Here is a 23,105-nt window from a genome sequence, read left to right as displayed (position 1 = left end):
CACACTTTGGGAAAGATGTGGACAAATTGGAGAAAGTCCAGAGGAGAGCTAGAAAACATGACTTATGAGGGAAGATTGAAATAAATTGGGTTTCTTTAGTCTGGAGAAGAGAAGACTGAAGAGTGACATAAATCTTCAAGTACTTAAAAGGTTGTTATAAAGAGGAGGGTGATTCATTGTTCTCCTTAATTGCTGGGGACAGGACGAGCAGTAATGGTTTAAATTGCTGCAAGGAAGATTTGTTAGACATTAGGAAAAACTTCCTAGCTGTAAGGGTAATAAGCGCTGAAACAAATTACCTAGGGAGGTTATGAAATCTCCATTACTGGAGGTTTTAGACAACATGTTAGACAAACACCTGCCAGGGATGGTCTAGATAATATTTAGTCCTGCCTCAGTCCAGGGGACTAGATTAGATGACCTATTGAGGTTCCTTTTAGTCCCACATTTCTGAAATTCTAATCGGGATTCATGATCAGTTGAACAAAGAAAACCCATAATTTTGCATTCATTGATAAATTAATCTTATCTATTAAATGAGGTCTATATAGAATTATCCTGAGTCAGGTGTACTATGTGTGTTACAAAATTATCTATAATTTTCAGAAACTCAAAAGAATTGACCATGTGATTTTATTTTCTTTATATTATAGATATAACTATTGCATGGTTCTTTAGTCTGATTTGATGGTCTATAACAAGTGGTTACAGAGAAATGTAAGACCATTTAAAAATAATAAAAACATTATTATACAACATTATGTATTCTAACCCATTCAACTTGTGGTGTAGGTTTCTAATAATTATAGATTACTATCATCAGCATTTGCAATAGTTTTATTTAGCTGCAGTTCTGTGTGTGAAATAAATTTCCTTTCAAATGTGTTGTGGTTTGGAGTGTCCCTTTAAAAATCACTATCTCAGATGGAGGAAGAGAGGTCTTAAAGACATGCAAAAATATGATCAGGTGGAGAGCTTCTCCCACTGACATAATTACTGCCTCTCGCTGAGGCAGAAATTATTGAGCTGATGTGAGAACTCTCTCCCATCAGTTTAGAGCAGGGGTATCAAACTCATTTGCTATGGCGGGCCAGATTTGAATTAAATATACTTCAAGTGGGCCATACATACCATAAATCGAGATACAAGGCACAACCATTTTTACGTAGTATTATATTTTATTTGCTAGATATCAGCGATATAAAAACTGCAGTAAATTTACTTCTACAATTACTACTATTTTACAATTAAAAGAATCGATCAATGATTAAGAATTATAGTACTGCACGATGTTCCAAGACCACACTGTCCCTCTCCCGCCTTTTGCAGCGCTGTGTCTTGTGCATACAGTGTGTACTCTGGCAGCAGCACGTGGAGCAGATCTCATGGCAGCGTGCGACACCGCCAGAGGCTGGACCAAAAAGGTTGGTGCGCTGTATCTGGCCTGCAGGTTGGATGTTTGACACCACTGGTTTAGAGAGTCTTCACCAGAAGCATTACAGTGGCATTGCTATAGTGTAGGCATAGCCTTATGAAGAGAGCATTAGGTATAATAGGATTCTTCAAAGTACCATGGAATCTTTAGTTACTGCTATATAAGAATGGAACTGTTTCTCTAAGGTCTGACCTTATGTACAATTTGTCATGAGTGCTGCTTTTGATGGTATAGATTACTTTTTACATCTGACTAACATTGTCATAAAGAATAGAACTATGGGAGGATGAAACAGTTTCTTTCCTGGCTCATACATTGGCATTAACTAAGCCTCCTTTGAATAATCTTCCTTATTTAATTAGAACCCTGCTGGTGCTTCTGTGCAGAAACAGATGCGATTGCAATTAAAGGACAGGAGGGTTGTACGAAAAGACCCTTGTGAAAAACAAGGGAGTGATGTAAAAAGTGGAAAGGAATGGAAAATAAGGTACTATGGCATATGTGCCTCAATGCTTACTAAATTTAATTGGCATGCAAATAAGTTTTCATTTTTATGCTCTTTTCTTTTTGTGGGGCGAGGGCTAAGACTGGGCATTGATGAGGAAATATGATTAAGGAGGGTTGGCAAGCCAGTCTACTGACTGCTTATTTGACCAGAAAGAACCCCAGGCCCACACAGTATCACCAGCCAAATCTTGCTGGTAATATGAAAAATTCCCCTCTAATGTGAGATGTGTGACTTCACATCTCTGTAGGTGCATCCCTTCCTGCTCTGTTCCTCCTGCTGCTGTTTGAGTCATTATGTCTGTTGTAAGGAGGAGGGGTGCATGCCCCCTCTCCCTCCATTGATCTTGGAGTCTGTAAGAGTGCCGGGGGTGGGTGGGAGGGCGGGCAGGCAGGCAGCATGTTGAAAAACATTTCGATGGATGGAATTTTCTGGAACAGCAGCAATTAGAAATAGAACTGAAAGCCTATTAGCTGATTGAAATTCAAAAGATACTTCATAATTGAGAGAGCATTCCAGAAGTCATGAAACATTAACAGCAGTGACCAAATATGTAGATCTGGGGAAAGCCAAAAAATAATTTGTATGGAAACTTTTTTTTTTACTATATATGAACATGGAAAAACTGTTAAAGCTGAGTGCAGGTTCTGTTCCCTTGTGTATGACACATGTAGATACAAGGAGAAACTTGAATTCTTGTGGTGTGTTGGGTGATGTCCAACTATAGGCGAAGATTATTTCAGGCAAACAGCAAGAAAGGGACATTAAAAATTTTGCTTCTGTGCATTCTCCTTCTGCTTTGTGTTCAGCAGCAGCATCATAAAGCATAGAGTCTTTTGCTGAAGACAGTAATATGAGTGACCATGAAAAGAAATAGAATTAGCTTCACTTATCTTCTAATAATTTTGCTGATCCATCTGTTTTAGCATTGAAAACTCTTACTTCTGGGAAGTCTTTTGACCTTCATTAAATTGGAATTAACAAGTTTGGATAGGGTGTCCCTTGACTAGAAAAAACAACTTGACCATATCTTTTCCAGAGGAATTTATGCCAGCAATACACCATTTCATATAGTTGAAAATCCTTTAAACTAATTTTTTCATAAATTAGATCTAGTTTACAAAGTACCCAGTAGGAAATGGCTTACAGGACCTCTTCTGAATGCCAAAGCAGATTATGTGAAAGTTGTTTCATTGGTGTTCATATTGCACAAGATCCTTAGGAGTCTCTGGTGTCTGATGGATGGAGGAATATTCAAAATGCACAATTGAGGATTAGCACACAGCCCAGTGCATTGCTGACCAGTTCAAAAATATAATTAATTAATTGGTTCCCAGAAAGTTATTTCAGTTGTGACTGACAGTGTGGCTAATATAAAAGCTGCTTGTGCTTTGTTGATAAATGAATGTCCAAACTTGTATGACAGATGCCTGTCCTTCATTGTGGCTTTTCATTGGTGATATTGACGATCCGACAACTTTCTATCATGTGACAAAACTGAAAAGCATTCTCAAATTTTTTAGAAACAACTAAGTATAATTTTTTCAGTGTAATTTAATACAGCACTCAATTTTACCCAATTTTTAAGCCTCGTGTTTGATGGGCATACTCTGTTAAATGTCTTAAAGAACTTCAAATATGCAAGAAGGCTCTTCAATCAGTTGCTGTTGAAGAAGGGAGTGAGGTCAAATGCCCAAGTAATGTCCACTGTCTATGCTTGTCTTTTGGGTACAAACTCAAATTTCATCTCTCTGCTTGAACCGTAGCTCAGTCCATTCAGAACATGGAAAATGATAGTTCTGCATTGTCTGAGGGCAAGAACAGGTTCTTGAACATAGACACATTTGTGTACTCTTCTTTTCAGAGTTCCCTTACAAAATCTGAAGAGGAAAAAAAAATAGACAAAGTAATATCATGAAAAAATCAAGTGATCATTCCTGCACATAATGCTGCCTACCTTCTTGATCCATGCTTCTAGGCCAAGCCCTTTCTCATGACTAATGCAATTCAGATTATGACCTTGTAATGGCTGTTTCAAATGTTTAAAGGATATCTGACCCAACAAACCATTCTGATGGAAGTAGTAAATTTATAAAGCAAGAAGTAGCCCATTCAGTTGCAAAGTAATGTGGAGTGCTATCCCAGAAGTTGAATCAAAACAGCTTGTTCCTTCATTGTGATGGAAAGGGTTGTGTTCTCCTTGCACTCTATCTCCAGTGGCAGAAATTTTTATCACATCTGTGTACTACTGCATGTGCAGAATGAAACTGGTCAGTTTAGTGAATCGTTCATTCAAAAACTAGAAATAGACTTCTGGGAAGCTGGTGACTGAATCATAATTTAAGATTATAGAAGAAAATGGCAGCTGAAAAGATGAGTCAGTAATCACCAGCTGAAAAGGAAGAAGGAGATGCGGATGAATTTGATGATGGCAAAGATGTAGATAAAGCAGTTGAAACTGCTAAAAAGAAAGATAACAAAAAGCAAGGTATGTGAAGAGTTGGTCTCCTACCTAGCTTAAATGCATTTAAAAATGAGGTTTATTTCTTGCAGAGTTGCTATGTGTTTAGTTTCATTTTTCTTTTATAACTGTTCAGTCTCAAATTCCATTCACATTTAAATGCTAAATTAAAGTATAGTTATTTTGTACATGTTTTTAGAACTTCATTTAATTTTTACTGTTTGAGTTAAAATTCAGATAATTTGATTTTTGTAATTAAGCATAAGTATCAAAGATTAAACCTACTGGAGATTGCAAAGTGTTACTCTTCTTTGTTACTGTTACTGTTCTAATCTGTGCTTTAAAATATTTGTCCATTTTTTACAATATTTGACCAATTATTGACTAGTTATCGTTGTACTAGTGAGATGCCTAACCCTAAAGGATAGTCTTGGTTTTTATGGACTACAGGAGATTCTTGTAGCAATGGTAACCAAAATGAGGGGCAGAAATATGTAATCACAGAAGTAGATGAGTTTGCTGTGTTAATATGGTATTTGCACATGGATAGAGCTGAAGTGACTCGAGCTTTCTGCAGTTCTATAGATAAATATGTATGCTTGAACATATTTTCCACTTTTCCCTGTTGTAATATGTGTACCAGCCATGCAAGCACAAGATTCGTTCTTCCCTGTGTCAGCAGGATCTCAGACATTTGGAATGGTTTGAGTGTATCATTGCATTCCCTCAGATTGGTCTCCTAAGCAAATAGTGTAAAAAGATAAATATTGCTGTATTCCCTCTTCTTTTCCAGATACCAACTTGCATTATTTCTAGCTAGGAAGCAGAATGGGTTTTTTTCCTTTGTGAAACTAGAGATCTGTAATTGGGCTAGTCATTCTGGGGTATAAACTGTCCTGCATCCCCAATCCATCAATGCCTTTCCTCACTTTTCAACTTAAACTATTTTTTTTAATATACTTTCTGATAACTTCCCATGTTTTGTAAAGACTGTCAGGTCATTTACTTGAAACAACTGGGTATATTATACTTCTGAAACTTGATGAAGCACATGAGAATGGTTTAGTATATCGGGGAAGCTATTCACTTTATGTAAATTGCTAGTTGGAAATTGAGCCTCTAATCCCTTATACAACTTGAACTTAATTTGGGTCCTGTGCAGCCAAAATGAGTGGTGCAATTGATCATTCCAGGGAGCTATCTATATTCACTTCAACACAATTAGGATTAGTTCTCAGAGTGGAGAATCTCCCTTAATATTTTAATAGAAATATTGAGTCTGTAATTGGATATGATGATAAATTGTAAATTGTTTATTTCTCGTGGTAAGATTCAAATGTATATTTTGCAGCAAAATAAGACAGGCAGATGTTTTTAAATCTGGGTGCCTCCCAAATCCATAGCTAGTCTCCTTAAATTACACTTCTCAACCCCAAATTGCTAAAGTGAGTGAAGTCTCTGTCCTTACAAGAGAGGTTTAACAGGAAAAAAGATCCTTTGAAACTTCGGATTTATCATCCACTGACTTGGTAAAAAGTAAACAGTTTGAACCATCTTTCCCTGTGTGGTCAAAAGGCAATAAGATTTCTGTCTTTATGAGGGGAACTGTTAGTGAATTTACAGTCTAATGATTGATTGGGGTTACTTGGTTTTAAAAACATGTTTAAAGGCAGCGGGAGCTAGGCTCTGAAAACACGAATGTTAAATACCATAAATAAGCAGTAACAAATTCTATCGGCTAACCTATATTAGCAAAAATGGCACCACATAGGTAATTCTTGGAAGGATTTTTTGCAGGCAGCTCCCTCTGATACCAAACTAATTACAACTGAAATATCTACATCTTGGCTAATGTGTTAAATATTCTATTTATTTTTTCCATCTGTTCCCAAAATGGAGATTACTAGAAGCACAAATATAATATAAAAACCGCCCGAAACCTTGAGTAACTTCTCTTCCTTCCAAAATCTCTCTGCCTGAAAAAAGTCTAATGGCTCTTTTAGGCAAAATGACAGTTTATCCCTCACGCTGGATTGACATCTCATATCTTGGGCCAGGTCCTTCAAGATTGTTGCATAGTTAATAAAGTTGAACAAAAGGGGCAACAGGCTCCTAGGAGTAGCCACTCAAGGAGTATTTAGCAGCTTGTATTATGCTTCTTACCTGTGAATCACATCCTGGGTAGGGCTGGTGTACCTTTGCAGCTGGAACTCCAGCAGCAAAAACATTACACTAATGTTGACAAAATCTTTGTTTCAGGTGATCAGCTACCACACAAACCAAAACCTCATCCAAAGCTTCACATTGAATTGTTGTGCAACATCATTTTTAGACAGGTCTCTGTATTAGTGTAAATCATTGCATGGTATGCAAGAGTGCTGCGTAGCTAAAGCAAAAGGCATTTTAATACTTGAATATCCATTGTATAAATGACATTGGAAGGCTCCAGTTTAAATGAATGACTGTTCCCTATTTGCAAAACCATAACTGTTTTTAAAATATGATCTCTAATATTACAGGCGGGGCTTGTAGCACATCTGTTACTAAGGTTGTCTGATGCTTCCCAGTATAAGATCTTTTTTTCAGTTCTTTGTAACTGTGCCAGCATTTAACTGGGCTGAAATTTTCCATGTCAGGTGACCATCTAAGGCTGAACCTTTTTTTTTTTTTTTTTTTTTAAATTTCAGCCATTTTGGAGAATGAGGTTAGGGGAAAATGTTGTTTTTATGTTAAAAATTTCTGGTGATGGTATTTTTGAACTGCTCTAGTGCACCTATGCTTTGGTTCAGGAACTTGAAATTTGGTGTGATAGTCTTTGTGTCACGAATGTGCCTTTTGCTGTTTTCATGAAAATCTGCCCAGTTTGGTCAAATTATTAGCCTTTGAAAAATTGCAATTTACACTTGCTCAATATAGATTCATTAGATTTTAGCAGCTAAATTTCCAGAAGATAGTTGGCACTGAGTTTGGGGCTCAGTGAGACTTTCCTTGCAGTTACAGCCCTAGGCTGCTGCAGGCTGTGCTGGATCCGGTTTGGGCAACTGAACTGAGAATAAGGTGTCTTTCTCCTGTTCTCTCCTGGCGCCCAGGCTATGTGGAGGAAGAAACTGCCTGATTTGAATGCAGCAGGGGTAAAGCCAGATATGAGGATGAAGGGTGGAGTAAATCGGAACAAGGACAAGGTGGGCAGGGCACGAAGACTGGCAGATGGGGATGGAAACTAGAATTGACTAGGCAAAATTACTGGGATTGAGGACTAGTGGCAGGTTGGGGAGAGGACAAAATTTTGACAAGGAACTAGAGGGGTGGGAAAGAACTGGGACTGGCTGGGGAAGAAATAGGACAAGAAGCCAGGGGGGGAAATAGGATGGGAATGATGCACTTAGATTGGATGAAGAGCTGAGGGAGGAAGACTGGGAGTGGTGTGTTTTTGTTTTTTGTTTTTTGTTTTTTAAAGTGAAGATGTAAATAAAGCTGTGTTATAATTAACGAAGGGGCAAAATTAAGATTGCACAAGCAACCTTTTGAGGACTGACTTCAGCCTCAACATTCCTTTAATGTAGTTTGTGTGTAGTGTTTAATTTGCAGTATCACTCAGTGTTCTCTGGGTTGGTGGGTGTAGCTTTGCTGCATATTTTCCGAAGGCCACCTCTTAAAACATATATTTTAATTTAAATTATTTTTTGTAGCTTATTGGAAAAATAGAAGTGGTATTATATATTGATTTTCAGAATACTGACAAATGTTTGTTTTATTTCTTTAGGCGAGGTTTAAATCCACCCCACAGGGTTAAGTCTATCTCCATGACCACATTCACGCAACAGGAAATAGAATTTCTGCAGAAACATGGAAATGAAGTAAGTGTGTGTTTGTTGTAGAATATCTAATGTTTTGGTTAATGGCTTAATTTGTTCCAATATTTGATTTTAAAAATATCTCAAGAGAATGTATGCAGCCCAAAAATAGACTGAAGAGTTCAATCTTCTGAATGGACACTCTTTAAACGAAAAGTTCTTTGTTACCATGGGAAAACATTGTGATTTTGATGAATTAACTCACTATTAACTAACCAGGGGAGTCTTGGATTCATACAAATAGCATCTTTACCCTTCTTTTTAGGTGTCCGTTTCCCCTCCCTTGGCTCAGAGAAACTCTAGTCAAGTGCTTGAAATGTTACTCTGTTGCACTACAACTCTTATTACCTTCTGTTGTGTGTTCCTGAGAGAGGCAATATACATTCTTCTTTTCATGCTCTGTAAGCTCCATGCATGGAGACTGAAGGCATCACCAGTGTCTGAAGCCTGCAGGCTGCTTGCAGCCCAGCTGTGTGCTGCAGAAAATTCAAAGTTTGCTGCTTCCGGGTGGTGCCAACTGAGGGGGAGATGGCGCCACGGAGTCCTGCTGGAGTGCTCCCTGTCAGCGGGGAAGGTGAAACAGTCCCTGTGGCAGCTGAGGAGCTCAGTTGGCAGTCAGCCGGAAGCCTGCTGCTTCCTCCCTCCTTGTGCTGTAGGAGGGAAGATTACCAGGTGTCCGTTTTTTGACTGGAAAGTCTGTTGGAATAGGGAACCTGGCAGTGTCCGGTCACTATGGGTGGGAGGAGGCACCGGGTCATCAGCCATGGGTATAGTTTGCGTGGGGCTTCTCTGCCCAACCCCTGATTTCTGCAAGCGCTGAGCAGGGTTTGCTCAGCTCAGCCTGTTGCGGGAGGGGGAGGGAGGCTCTGTCCTTCCCATGCTGTGCCATCTCACCTGGCCCCTCTCCCTGGCTGAGTCTGGCATCTCTGGGACGCTGTCTCCTGGGTCCTAGTGCCTGTTGTCATCCTCTTCTACGTTTGCTGGGTCCTGTTTCTGTACGACGGTGAGTGCCTGTAGGGGGGCAGGCCTGTAGGGGAAGGAAAGAGGCATTTGAAGAAGGAAGAAGGATGAGATAAAGAAGGGGATGGATGAGTGGGACAGGGGACAATGGGGAGAGGAAAGAGGAGGAGGATAGAGTGATGGGGCAGGGGGAAGAGAAGGGGATGGCTGAAAGTGCCGCTTTCTTGCTTATAGGCCTCTGTGTCAGAAGCATCTGCAGAAATTGGGGGGGCAGAGCATGTGCCCCTCCACTAGCTATAGCTACATGTTCCCTCAGTGTGGGGCAGGGATGAGCATGTGCCTGTTCCCTGCTGGCCATGTCTGGGCCTGGAGTTCACACAGCTAAAGCAGGAGACTGACCTGCTGGGTGGAAATTTGTACCGTGATTATTTTCCCAGCTAGGGTCCCCCATGGTTTGGTGGGTGGGATCGCCCCTGACTGTCTGGGAGCAGGCGTCGAGGGACATGTTCCTGACTGGACAGCCACAGTAGGCAGGGTGGTGTAGATATTGTGTGGATGCGGCCCACGTAACAGACAAAGAGCTGCATATGAGGCAGTGGTAAATAGGTTGAGAATCACTGGTCTGAAGACAGAATTTTAAACAGAATAAATTTGTTGAATGCTCTTATTCCTACAGTTCACATTGCAAAAAGTTTTAAAACTATTTGAAAAGACTGTTCCTTTCATGAAAAAACATGTCCGTAAAATTAGTTCCTGAAGTCCTTGATGGGGGAAAGGGAGCAGAGAATTTACGGAAGCCCATAGTGGAAGTTCTAACAGCATTATGAATTAGAGGCTACTTACTTAAGCTTCAAGAGAATGTTGACAAGGCAGGTCACTAGTTTGAAATGATCATTCGTCATAACAAAGTATAAACATGAAATAGATTGTTCTTTAATGACAATCAAGTTCAGCTTTAAGAATGAAAGTAGAATTTTTTTTTTAAAGGCTGCTTTTTTACAGTGATGCATTGCACTTGCTGAAAAGTTTGACTAGCAAGACAGACTGAACAAAATCTGAAATTATTAGTCTAATTATAAAATTGTTTCGGCTCTTAATTGCTTAAAATGACACATTTAAATCAGTGTTGCAGTTTCAAAAATCTTCAAGGTAGGGCCTGAATACATGACGGTCTATTGTAGCTTTGTGTTGATTCAAGCGATGTAGGTAGTCGGGGCCCTGTGTTTTCTGTGATCATGGAATTTGCTACTGTTACCACCCTCTTGCCATAGGATTATGTTGTAGAATCAATTTTCATTTAAAACCTTAAGATTGCCAAGAAACCCTTTAATTTCTAGTTTCTTTTAATTATTCTGTTCACACTTTGGTGTTTCCCATAGTCTGCAACAGTGGCTAAGAGGCGCAAACAGCTGCTCTTTTACTACATAAAGTGATCAACATATAGTTATCTTTATCAGAAATATACAGCTAATATGTTCTCCCCATAATATCAAACTCCCTTTTAAGGTGCCAAAACCCTCAAACCCCAATGCCTAATTTAACTGCTTCTGTATTGCATTTGTACTGTTATCAGTACAAAAATCTTCCATATATTGAAAACTAAATGGGACAGCATAAGCAGCTTGAATTTAATATAAAAAACAAATAACACAGGGACCAATGTACTGATTTTATTGTTCCCTTTTCTACTGAATAAAATGCTGCTTTGACGTAAATCAGGGGTTCTCAAACTGGGGGTTGGGACCCCTTAAGGGGTCGTGAGGTTATTATGGGGGTGTCGCAAACGGTCAGTCCCCATGCATGCTGTGGCTGCAGCTATCCACCCCATGAATGGCTGACAGCCAAAGTCCTTCAGAGCTGTGTGGCTGGAGAGCAGCAGCTGCTGGCCGGGTGCTCTGACGGCAGTGCCAGCCCCCAGCAGCAGTGCAGAAGTAAGGGTGGCATGGTATTGAGGAGGTGGGGGGCGGAAATTGGCATGGCATGAGAAAGGACATCACTTTTTTGGGGGGGGAGGTCATCACAGCCTGAAATATTTTCAAAGGGGGTCTCGGAAGAAAAAGTTTGAGAACCCCTGACTTAAACAAAGCTGCTCCAAAAACCAGAGGGCCTCACTGGGTAAACTTGTATCAAGGTTGTCTTACAGACAGTGTCTTGTCCTTAACAGTGAAGTATCAACAAGAGTAGATGTCTTTAGTTTAAAGATCACTTAACTTAGCTGAAGTATAAATATGGAAAACAGTGTATCGCTCTGAAATGCTTTAAAGTTTCATACAAAACAAAAGAATAGAGGTACAATTAAAATTATATTTGACTTGTTAAATAAGCTTTTTGTTTTGTCTTGTCTTCTTGAGGAGATATAAAATAGTCCAGAATCCATCTGACTTCTGGAGTAAACAGGAGTACTGTGCCTCATTGAAAAGTGTCCTTATTGGCCCAGTTTGCTACACAAAGTAGCGGATATTATGTACATCTTGAATGCAGAAATAAGAAACAGTATTTTCACTTCCTAGGAAAATGTTGGACAGTTTTTTGTGTAAATACTGTTGCTAAACAGGGCTCTTTAACCAAATAATTTAGAAGTTGGATGTCTTATGTTTTAGACAACTCATTTTAAACATCCATTTCCAAAAAACTTGGCCAGTTCTAGCTGTTCACTCAAAAACAGGGCAGCTATATGTTTAAATCTGTCTTTTGGCACTTTCTTTTAAATTTTGTCCTTTTTCGCTGAACCAATGATTCTTTGCAATTTTTCAATCAAAAACAAAAAAACCCAATGTATTTTTGTTTTTAAAAGGAAGTGCCTGACCTGTATGCATGTCTAGTGAATTAAGATAGCCTTGTTTAGTTCTATGGGAAGGCCAAATTCATGACTAATCCATCTAAACTTGTGACGTAGATGTTAATCAGTTGGGTACATTTTCAGTGGCATGTTATAAAAATTTAAGTCACTCAGGTTGTGCCTGTTAGTTGTTGGCTTTACTTGTACATGAGATGGAAGAGTAGTGTTGGGCAGAAAATGATATAATGCATATTGAGATGTAAAAGGGAAGGCTTGTCTTGACATACAAAAAGTGTATAAAAGCCAATAAAATGAATGCGAATGCTGTAGTAGCATGTGCACAGTGCATTGAAAATTAATGTGGATTGCTGCCTTACTAAGTTTGTCATTCCAGTTTTGATTGGTGGCAGACATTTTGATTGCTTATAGCACACACCAATAACATTTGCGATGATTGGTTATTTTGTTCTTCCCTCTGCCACTTGTATCTGGCAAGAAATGTAAAGTCATATTTAACATGATTGGTTCCTTAATCTTTATTTTAGAGTATTTCATTTTGTTACCATCAAATTTGATTATGATGGTAGTTTAATGTATATGAACCTCTGATTCTAAGAAATTTATGCACCATAAAGGACTAGATTAAGTCCCCATTGGGAGAGCTGAGTATATTACTCCGATTTAAACACTTTCAACTTTCCTGCGGCATTACATTGAGAAGTCTACTTGTTGTTGCTGCATAACCCAGATTCATTATCATTGACTGGAACAAACACTTAAAGAAGCACAATGTATTTGAATTTTTATTAGACCATTTTATATACTAGTTTTTCCTCACTCCTTCCAAGCTGCCTCGAACTCTCTCATGCCTAGAACTCTCAATAAGCTGTAAAAAAAAATTAATATATTAGGAGTTTGACTGATTTTGCCTGAGCCTGGCAGCACCTAGCAAAATATGGCTTGCCTCCTTCCCTTAGCCATTCAGGGCAGTCCCGGAGAGAGGAAAAAGGAGAAACTGAGGAGAAGGAAAAAGAGTTATGGCTCCCTGATCCTCCTTCCCACAAATAGGTTGAAGAAGCATGGGGGCTGCTATAACTTGTGCCAGCTGGCTTTTGTTTCAAGGTGGGTTGATTTTTAAATCAGTGATCTCATTTTTTAAATCAGCAAGCAGGAAACCTATATTTAAATAAATCATTTTAATCTTGTTCTGCAGTTACACTTTTTAGTTTTTTTGAAGAATGGTTGGTTTGCGCTGGTTGGTAACCATTAAAACATGTTAACTTGCAGTGAAATATAGCTTTTATAGTAAATTTGGTACAGCTTTTGCTAACAAGGAAGATACACTGTATTTATACACATTTTAAGCAAATATCTAGTGATACATACATTTATTCAGTTTTTTAATTACTTTTTTCCATTGTTAGGAATTGATGCATTTCTTTAAGTTTTTTACTCATGATTTGTCTGCATTTGAATAAAAATTGTAGTTCAATTAATGCACAAAAACAGTATTTTAAAATTGTTAGCTGAGTAAAACTATCTTAATGTTCCGGATATATAGGAAAATTTAGCAAAATGTCTTTTTGCATTTAAAGTCAACTGTTCTAATAAACAAAGTATTGTATGTAGTTATTGAATGGAATAAGCTATACTGCCAAAAGAATAGTTCTGCTGATATTAGCTCAGTTCACATGAGGAGCACTTTGTTGGTATGGTGTACTGGCATAACTGGAGTGACGAAGTTGTAGTCCTTGTATAGGCCTGGCCTATGCTTGCTCTTGTGCCTTCTGGAAACTCTACGTTAAGGAAATCCCTAGCAAAGGATTTTTGGGATGGCTTCTACTTCCTTTAAACCACCTGAGTGACACAGAGCAGAGAATCGGCCCCAAAGTACTTATAGTGCCCCCTTGATCTTCCGGAAATGTTGTCCAATTTCATGCTAAAAAGGTTAGACACCACTGATCTGAATCAGTCCTTCCACCACAGATGAACAAACTTAAAGCCAAATTATTACATTCTATCAGACTTTTAAATTGACACTTAGCTATGTTACAAGAAGCAACACTTATGTTTCAGAAAGTGGCACACTTCCCTCTGAATCTATTAAGCCAGTGCTCTCTGCTGTCAGATACTGTCTTCTGGAAGGGTTTTGTGGCCATTAAAGATTCCAGTTGCTCTTTTTGTAAGAATATTTACTCCTTTGATTTGGCTAAATTACAACTTTAGTGATCCCTTTCTTCCCACCTGTATTTCCTGAGCAGTTTTAATTAAGTTCTCATTTTCTGATACTATTATCAGAGTTGCCATCTTTCACTTCCTTGGCTTTACTTCAGTAATGGATAAAGTGACCCTTATGTACCTTTTAGGCTGTATAACTCAAGTTTGTATTGACCCTTAAGGCTTTTTTGGGATGCAAGTTATTATATTCTTGGGGGAATTCTGCACTGAAAAATTAAAAATTATGTGCACAATATTTTAAAATTCTGCATATTTTTTGTCAAAATAACTATATAATCACCCCATTATTATTTTGATAATTTATTTCAAAATACCTGTCAGCAAGTATGTCTGTAATGATACAGTCAAAAAACATTCCCAGGCTTAGAGTGTTAAAGAAGCCCCTTACGACATCCCAATTCCTGTTTCTCTGCCCCCATCTCCCAGAAACCAGCAGTTGGCCCAAACACCCACACCTTCTCCCCCTGGGCCAGACACCCTCACTCTGCCAGAACCTAGGAGTCCAGAGGGAGAAACAGCCTGATGCTGGATCCCAGACTTGTATGAAGTTTCCTGCATGCTGCCTCCTTCCTTCAGGGCATGCTGGGAATCCTCCAGCTCTGTTCCCCTCCCACTGGCAATGTCTTCTGATGGGGAGCTGGGTTCTGCTGAGTCCACTGGCCCTTAGTGACAGCTAGCAGCTCTGCAGCATCAATTCTGCAAGGGAAAAGGAAATTCTGTGCAGAACATAAATTCTGTGCAAATTGTGTATTGCCCAATAGTACTATATAAATGTTAGTGTAGTTGAGAATGAGTACTTATAGGTAAAGCACTAACTTTAGCAATCCCTTTTTAACCTTGTGATTTAAAATGTGGCCACAGGATAAATCTCATTGATCATTGTCCTCAGAATTTATCTAATAATGTGAGACGTTGGAAATATGTGATATGCAGCAGTAGAGATACATATTTCCATTAACTTCTTTATGTATATTTTTAAATATGCTTTAGAAACTTCAGGATGGAAATGAATTTGCTCTTTTTCAGTGGAAGATTCTTTCATTCTCTTCTCTTGACTTTATTCATTTGTACCATTTAAAGGGATAGGACCAGTTTGAGATACTTCTGTCTACCTGTGAAATCCCTGGTGTGTTAAACACAGTATGTTGTTAATTTTCTAGGAAACCCTGCTGTTCTATAAACTTTGTTCAGCTCAGAATAAAGAAAAGCTCAAAAGGACTCTTTAAAAACTAATGCATACAAATATAATTACTAATCTGGGGTCTTAAACTTAAGTGACCTGTAAAGTTTGGAACAGAGATACAGGACAGAATCTTGTCTGTAACTTGAATGTGTAGACTTTGGGGAGGAGGATTTCCAAAGACAAAAATGGCAGTTGTGTGTGACACCATTGGGAGTACCCTCAAAATCAAGTATTTTGAAAATCAGTACTTCTGTATGTGCCTGTTTAAATAACAGTAGAGGATTTCTGTTTGCCCTGCTGTGATAGATGACCTTGCAACATCTAAATAGTGCACTGTACATTCTTATTTGGCTGAAATATCAATTACTGTAGGTCAAATCCTTTACAAATATAGTAAGAATGGATATTTGAATATTAATAATGCATTCTATTTAGGGTTGTAATTTTAAAGTGAAAAATATAAATTTGAACTTGACAATTATTTAATATTGATTTCTCTTTTCCCCCTTATTCCCTCCAAATAAGGTGTGTAAACAGATTTGGCTAGGATTATTTGATGATAGATCATCAGCAATTCCAGATTTCAGGGATCCACAGAAAGTAAAGGAGTTTCTACAGGAAAAATATGAAAAGAAAAGATGGTAAGCTAACACTTTCAATCTGTTTTGATAGAAAACTAATTTTAAGTTGTGTTGTCTGTAACCAGAAATCCCTTTCTGGCTTACTGTAAATTGCTGACTAAAGTCAGCCTTTCATTGTCACTAAAAATGAGTTACTTTATGGATGAAAAGAGAATTTGCAAATTTCTAAATTTTTAAAGAAGGCACTATACCTTATGGAAGATTTTAGACTTGTCTTCACGTACAACACTACAGCAATGCAGCTGCAGTGCATTAGTGAAGATGCTAATATGCCAACAGGAGAGCTTCTCCTGTTGGTGTAGTTAATCCACTTCCGTGAGAGATGGGAGCTCTGTCAGTAGGAGAAGCTCTTCTGTCGAGATAGCACTGTCTACACCGGGGGTTAGGTCGGTATAATTACTTTGGTCAAAAGTGTGGATTTTTCACAACCCTGAGCGACATAGTTGTACAGATATAGGTCTGTAATGTAGACCTGGCCATTGTAAAGCACTAAACATTACATCTGTGTAGTCTAAACATTGCCAAACCTAAATATTCATTTAAAAATCTTATGAACAAGACATAGACATTTGTTAGTAGATGCACCACATGTGCTAGTGTGACATTCCCCTGGGTGCAACCAAACCTGCTGTGTCCCTTTAGCTGTCCAGCCTTTTACACTGTTTTGCTAGTGAACAGCAAACCCTTCCAGGCTTTGCTCACTCTCACCACCAGCATGCTGTCACTTCATGAATCACACATATAGGGCAGCACCCACATATTCTGCACTCCCAGCCTTCCCCCCCAGAAATGTACATCTCATATTGTTCAGTAAGCCACTGGACAGTACAAAGTTATAATTAGTCTGTCATTCCAACAGAGGGTAATGAATATGTGCCAGCCTTGTTGATCTGAATAGAGATTTCTCAAACACTTCAATCAAACATACTGGTTTAGATAAAACAAGTTTATTAACTAGAGTGGTTTTTAAGTGATTATAAGTAACACCACATAGAAGTCAGAATTGGTTACAAAAGAAATTAAAAAGATAAAACCATAAGCTAATTCCTAAACTTTACCAATCTAAATAAGATTTGAAGCAAACATCATTCTTACCACACCAGATATTGCAGACAGTTCTCAATTCATAGGCTGGATTTCCTTTCACTCTGGGACCCACTCCCCTTAGTTCAATGTTCTTCAGGTATTCATTGATGTTATGAGCAGAGAGATATAAGGTGGAGAGGAGATGTGGCTAGAGGCATTCTCTCTCTCCTTCTGTAGATTGACTGACTATTTAATAGCTATTGGTTACTCAATCTGAGTTTTAAAGCAGTATTGTCAACATCTTGCTTACTTTCCTTCCATTTCAGCTCACATTACTCAAAAGCTGGCATGCCAGATTTCAATTGGGTGTACAGCAGTGGTTCAAACCATGGCAGTTGATTGTGAGACAGGGATCATTAACATCACTTTTGAGTTGAAGCGGATGTGATTTTAATGTCCTAAACATTCCATAAAACAGTTTTTCAACCTTTTTTCACTTGCGGTCTTCTAAAAATATTTCAAATAGAGGTGCTGACCCCTTTGGAAATTGAACCTGTGGTCCGTGGACCCTTACCATAAAAGTCTTAGACTGAAAACTGACTGAACAGAATTCAACTATAAATGTTGTACGTGCACGGCACAACATTTGATGCAGTGTGAGAGAGGGTGCTAAATTATGGGCTTTTATGGTAATAACACTTTTTTGAGTTTTGATCTGTAGATGGGAGGTATTCACATACTTTTGATCAGAAAAACGGAATGCCTTTTCTGGGATCTGAAACTTTATTTTCTTAGTTACCTTTCACAGACCCCTTATACATAGTCTGAGGACCCCAAGTGGTCTGCCGACCACACATTGAAAACCACTGCTGTAAAACATTGGAAAACTGGAGTCTCAAGCCTTTGTAACACCTATGATTGAGATGTGAGATACTAAAATGACTGGACCATCAGACCAACAGTACTATTTGACATTGGTTCAGGGCTTAAAATAGCAAATCTCAGACCTTAGAGCAATAATTTCTTGATCTTTGTGCTACCCTTATAATGGATGTTGGAACAAAACTTGTGTTAAATTAAATAATTTTACTCTTATTCAATTTAGGTATGTTCCTCCAGAACAAGCGAAGGTTGTGGCATCAGTCCATGCATCTATATCAGGGTCCTCTGCTAGTAGTACAAGCAGCACACCTGAGGTGAAGCCGCTTAAATCTCTCTTGGGAGAATCTGCTCCACCACTGCACTTAAATAAAGGCACACCTAGCCAAGTGAGTGAGTAATGGCTAAGAGTTCAGTGGTGTGGGATTATATTACAGTATTTAAAAGGAAAATGGGTATTTTGTGAATTGAACAAGATTTTACACAATATTGAAAATTTGTGGCATTAGTGTGTTACTGCTATTACAATAAGACTGTCCTTAATAACTTGCATGCTCTGTTGCTTTTATGGAATGTGTATAGTGAACTCCATAAAATCTAGAAACTCAGTTCTGCAGTGGCTTGACTTTGAATGCTTCAAACCAAAAATGATAGCCTCTACCCTTTGTAATAATAACCTTTGTAATAATGTAAATAAAGTAAATAGGCTGATTATTTTTGGTGTTACTTAATAAAAATAAGACTTTTTTTTTTGTAACCAGCTTTTTAGCTAAACATCTTAGGTATCTACAACATACTTGGGTTGGATTGTCCTCCTCCCTTGGATCATTGTTGGAATTTAAAAATCCCCACCACTGTCTCCTTTGAAAGCCCTCTGTTACAAATACCATATTTTTATTAAAGGGACGTATGGACAGGACTTCTTTCTTAGCTAGTCAGTGTTACTGCTTTTAAAAGTAAAACCATAGTTTTTCAACAGGTGAGATGTGCTGCATCTAATTTTTTTCCGTTTGGGCTATTGTGATGAAATTAATAACTATAAACTAGATTTTTATATAAGTTGTCTTTCCTAGGGTATGCATAAGTGTTTTGGTCAGTCCAGTGTATTATAAGTTTTGTCTTCAACCTCCCTTCCTTAGAAGTAATTCAGGGGACAGCACAGTTAACAATGAAGCTAACTTAATTGATATGTATATTTCTCTCTATATATGTTCACTAACACTGCTGTAGATTATGCGAGTATGTTTTGTTGTATTTTTGTCAAATGACTTTCATGGGCTCTCTGTCTAACTCATCCGGAACAGCACACAATACCACATGATACATATGCAGAAGATTGGAAGGGAAAAACTATATTTGAAAAATAGCATATAATGTAATTAGCCTGTTGTATAATGCATACGCACAAGAGGGCAAAGATAAGGTTAAATATATATTTAGAATTTTCTGACTCTTGAGTTTTTAGTGATGCAGCCTTAATACTCTGAGGAATTCTCCAAGAAGCTTTTTTTTTTCTGGAAGAAAAGAGAATGGGGATTCAGTGAGATGGAGCTTCAGTCTATAGGGCTCTGAAGCTCTACTGGCTTCAAAAATAATGGCAAATACTACATACAGATGGTATAATCTGGAGCCATTTGTTTAGACGCCTCCTAATTTTCTTACTTTACATGCATCTTAATCTCTGGAAGTCTGCTGCATAACTCCCTAACTTAAATCAGGGCTGCCTGAAGACTTACCCTAAGCCCATGAAGGCGGGAGGGAAATGTGCTCTTGCTCACTTTAGGGAAGATGGGAGGAGGAAAGATTCTCGTATTGTACAACATCCTAAACTAAAAACTCTAGATTAAATTATGAAATTATAAAAAGTTCATTGCTTGTTTGTTTTACATAATTGTGATCTGAATACTAAAGCTATTAAACTTTACATGGCTTGCTAACAGTGCTCAATGGTGAATAAACAGTTCAAAACTAATACCAGAAATAGCTTATTCAGTCTCTGTCCTTTTGCTTTTTTGTAAATATCCTGGCTTCATTAAATATTGGCTTTCCTGTTCGTTTAGCTAATTAAAATGTTGTTTGTAGTCCCCTGTTATCATTAGGTCTCAAGGACAGCAGCAGCAGGAAAAGAAACAATTTGACCTCCTCAGTGACCTTGGCTCGGATATCTTTGCAGCTCCTGCTCCTCAGTCAACTGCTACAGCAAATTTTGCTAACTTTGCACATTTCAACAGTCATACAGGTAAGAGTTGTGTGTAGACTCTCCCTCCTACTTAAATATATAGAAACTGAGGAGTTTTCATTCTTGGTGGCTTATAAATATGTATTTACCTTCTGAATTAATAAAATGAGAATGAATATTTGTGTTTGAACCTTGTCATATCAGTCAAGATTTAGCTTATGGCAAGTTGGAGATCAAGTTGAATAAAGCAAGTATTGTTCTAGAGTTTTAAAACTTACACCGTGCATTTCCTTTGAAATAAACAGCAGAGATTTCTGGGAAACAGAAGAAAATAGCTATAAAATATAGTATAGTAATACTGTTTAACATGGGTCACATAAATCTTGATACTTTACTGATACAAATTACGTTTGGTCACTTCACTCTGCTTTTAATTATTTGTTTGCTTGAGTTGTTTGTTTATGAAGCAAAAATATGGATTAAAGGCAGGAAGCATCCGTGTTGGTGGCAAGAGAGGAGAAGGTGAGTGCAGTAGTGGAGATGGGCAGAGGTTATGCAAGATGATGTTCTCTCTGAAGATACTTTATGGCAAGTGAGTCAAAAGTGGTGAACAGGGAGCTGGCGTGGGAGTTAGTGAGGGGGGAGAAGCAAAGCTGCCTTGCTAAGGATGACAATTGAAGGAAGAGAGAACAAATTTGTACTAGAGGAAATCCATGTGGCGGGTCTCAGTGTGGGAGTAGAAGCAAAAGGAAACAGTTTTTGAGCATAAGCTGGGGGTGGTGGGACAGACCTTTAAATGTTTAGAATGGCTGTTTGAGGTATTTTTTAATCGAAGATATTCAGGGATTTTTACAATCTATATAATCCATTATTCTAAAGAAAAATGGCCACTAAGTTGATTCTGAAGAGCACCAATAGTTGATAAGTTAGCAGTCTATAGGTATTGAGTAGTGTGTTGCCACTAATCTGTTGTGTGACCTTGAGCAAGTACCCACCCTTTGTCCTGTCCACTTTGATTATGAAATCTTCAGACTGGGTACTGTTTACTAAATGTTTAGTACTTAGTGTGATGGAGCTCCTATCTTGGTTGGTGTCTCTGGGTTCTACTATAATATTGCTAATACGGAGGAGAAATGCTGCTCATGAAAACTCTGTGTTCCTCTGAAGCATTGTCGTCATAGTTGGTATGAAATTACAAATTTGAAAAATCATGGGTACACAGTTCTGGTGAGTAGAGCAAGGTATTGGTCACCAGTTTAAGTTTAAATAAAAACATATTAAAAACATTTTTTTGCAGGAGTTGCATTTTAAAGGTTATGTGAGTGACCAGTTAAATTCAGTAGAATTAAACATGAGTAGTAATTTACATACTGATTGATGAGCATTATATAAAACAAAGTTTTATGGCAAAGTCATCTGGATACTTAAATCTGTCTTATAAAGATCCAGCCTAATTAAACCAAATTGGTATCAGATTACTATATACTCTAAGTCCTCTTTTTATGGACTTCAAGAGCTATAAGCCTTTTTTATGCAGTTTTTCCACTTTATGCTTAAGTGTAATACAGCATAAACCATGGTCAGTTATCTCTGTTCAAGACTACCTTACTACTTTATATAGGAATGTACAGGTAGAAAAGATATATATTATCTTTTTCAAAAGGAAAGACTAAAATTTTTAATTAAACCAGCTTCATATTAGTTTTCAGATTGAAATGACTGACTTTAAGTCGTGAACATGACAAATACCTGAATACACACTGGTGTCTTTTTCTGCAGTAAGGTGCTCTCACTCCTCTGAGATAGTGAATTGAGGAAAAGTCCTTCAGAATTCAGAGAACCTCAGACTTCTTCAGGGCTGATACTTTTTACCTCTTACAAACAAATTAAATTGCAAACATCTGGTGGCAAATTTTAGCCAGTTTCTATATAATGCAAAGTGCCTGCTCACCAGGCTTGCAAGTACCATACATTAATATGGACATTTCACCTACAGTAAGTTGTTTGCAGTGATCTAGCTCAGAAGCCACATGGCTGAAGCCCTTCTGTTCTATTCCCATCAGCACCCTACTGCCGTTTATCTCTTTTGTCCATGAACTTGTATTCTGAAAGAGCAGTGTTCTACACGTTGGCGGCAGTAGCACTCGTGAGGCTGGTTCCGAAATTACAGATTTGTCTTGGTGGTCCAAAGGAAGGAGCTGTTGAACTCACATACACATACAATAGCAAACGCCTGAAAAGGTCTATAAAATATAGTTGGGAGTCACTGCACACCAAATTAAGATGGGCATCTTATAGTAAGAGATACATAGGCAGGTGATCTACTGCAACATCTTTTGTAGCCAAAGATACAATGCTTTGATGTATATGGGTCAGCAGTTTTTGCTCTGACTGTGCACTGTTGATGGTCCATGATGCTTATCTTGGTGACAAGGTAGTGGGTTCTGACTTTACAGCTTCTCCTACAGAAGACTGAATATTTTTTCCATTTGCGTGTATGGTCTGGCCACCTATAGAAACTACTGCTGAGGGGCAGCAAGATTAACAGCCTCTGTTATAAGCTGTTGCAACCACATGGGAATGGATGGGTTTAGTAGTCAGCAGGAAAAAACTTGTACTTCTGCATTGGTTGGGTAAAATCTGGAGACAGTGTGAACACTCTACGGGAGGGTTGAGTGCCTGTTGTTGTGCTATTGTAATGCCTGGTTACTGCGCAAGAAAGCAGCTTCAGATATACTCTATCTTGTGGAGTTCCTAATGTGCCAAGTAGTACTTGGGCAGAGGGATTGTGGAGGAGAGCAGAGTGGGGTAAAAGGAAACTAATTCAATAATTTGGGGATGTGAATTGGGGAAGGAAAACAATTTGAAGGAAAACAATTCACTGGGTACTACAGTTTCTTCTTCAAGTGATTGCACTTGCACATGAGGCTGTCCCCATCCAATCTCTTTTGACTGGGAACCATAG

The 23,105-nt window shown here is 38.3% G+C and overlaps 1 protein-coding gene across 10 annotated transcripts in view; it reads left to right on the top strand.

Moving 5' to 3' along the window:
* The window catches only part of AGFG1 (ArfGAP with FG repeats 1), a 55,559-nt gene that overhangs the window by 11,253 nt on the left and 21,201 nt on the right, over window positions 1-23,105 (top strand). For all 10 annotated transcript variants that reach the window (XM_067559688.1, XM_067559607.1, XM_067559868.1 and 7 more), the window contains exons 2-5: window positions 8,165-8,258; window positions 15,941-16,056; window positions 18,188-18,350; window positions 20,044-20,200. In XM_067559688.1, the coding sequence (XP_067415789.1) occupies window positions 8,165-8,258; window positions 15,941-16,056; window positions 18,188-18,350; window positions 20,044-20,200 (530 nt within the window). The remainder of the gene's footprint in view (window positions 1-8,164; window positions 8,259-15,940; window positions 16,057-18,187; window positions 18,351-20,043; window positions 20,201-23,105) is intronic.

The sequence above is a fragment of the Emydura macquarii genome, unplaced genomic scaffold (assembly GCF_026122565.2).
Source record: "Emydura macquarii macquarii isolate MOO-44397 ecotype Brisbane River unplaced genomic scaffold, CSIRO-AGI_Emac_v2 contig_18, whole genome shotgun sequence".
Taxonomy (NCBI): Eukaryota; Metazoa; Chordata; order Testudines; family Chelidae; genus Emydura; species Emydura macquarii.
This window is presented reverse-complemented; position numbering and strand designations above follow the sequence as displayed.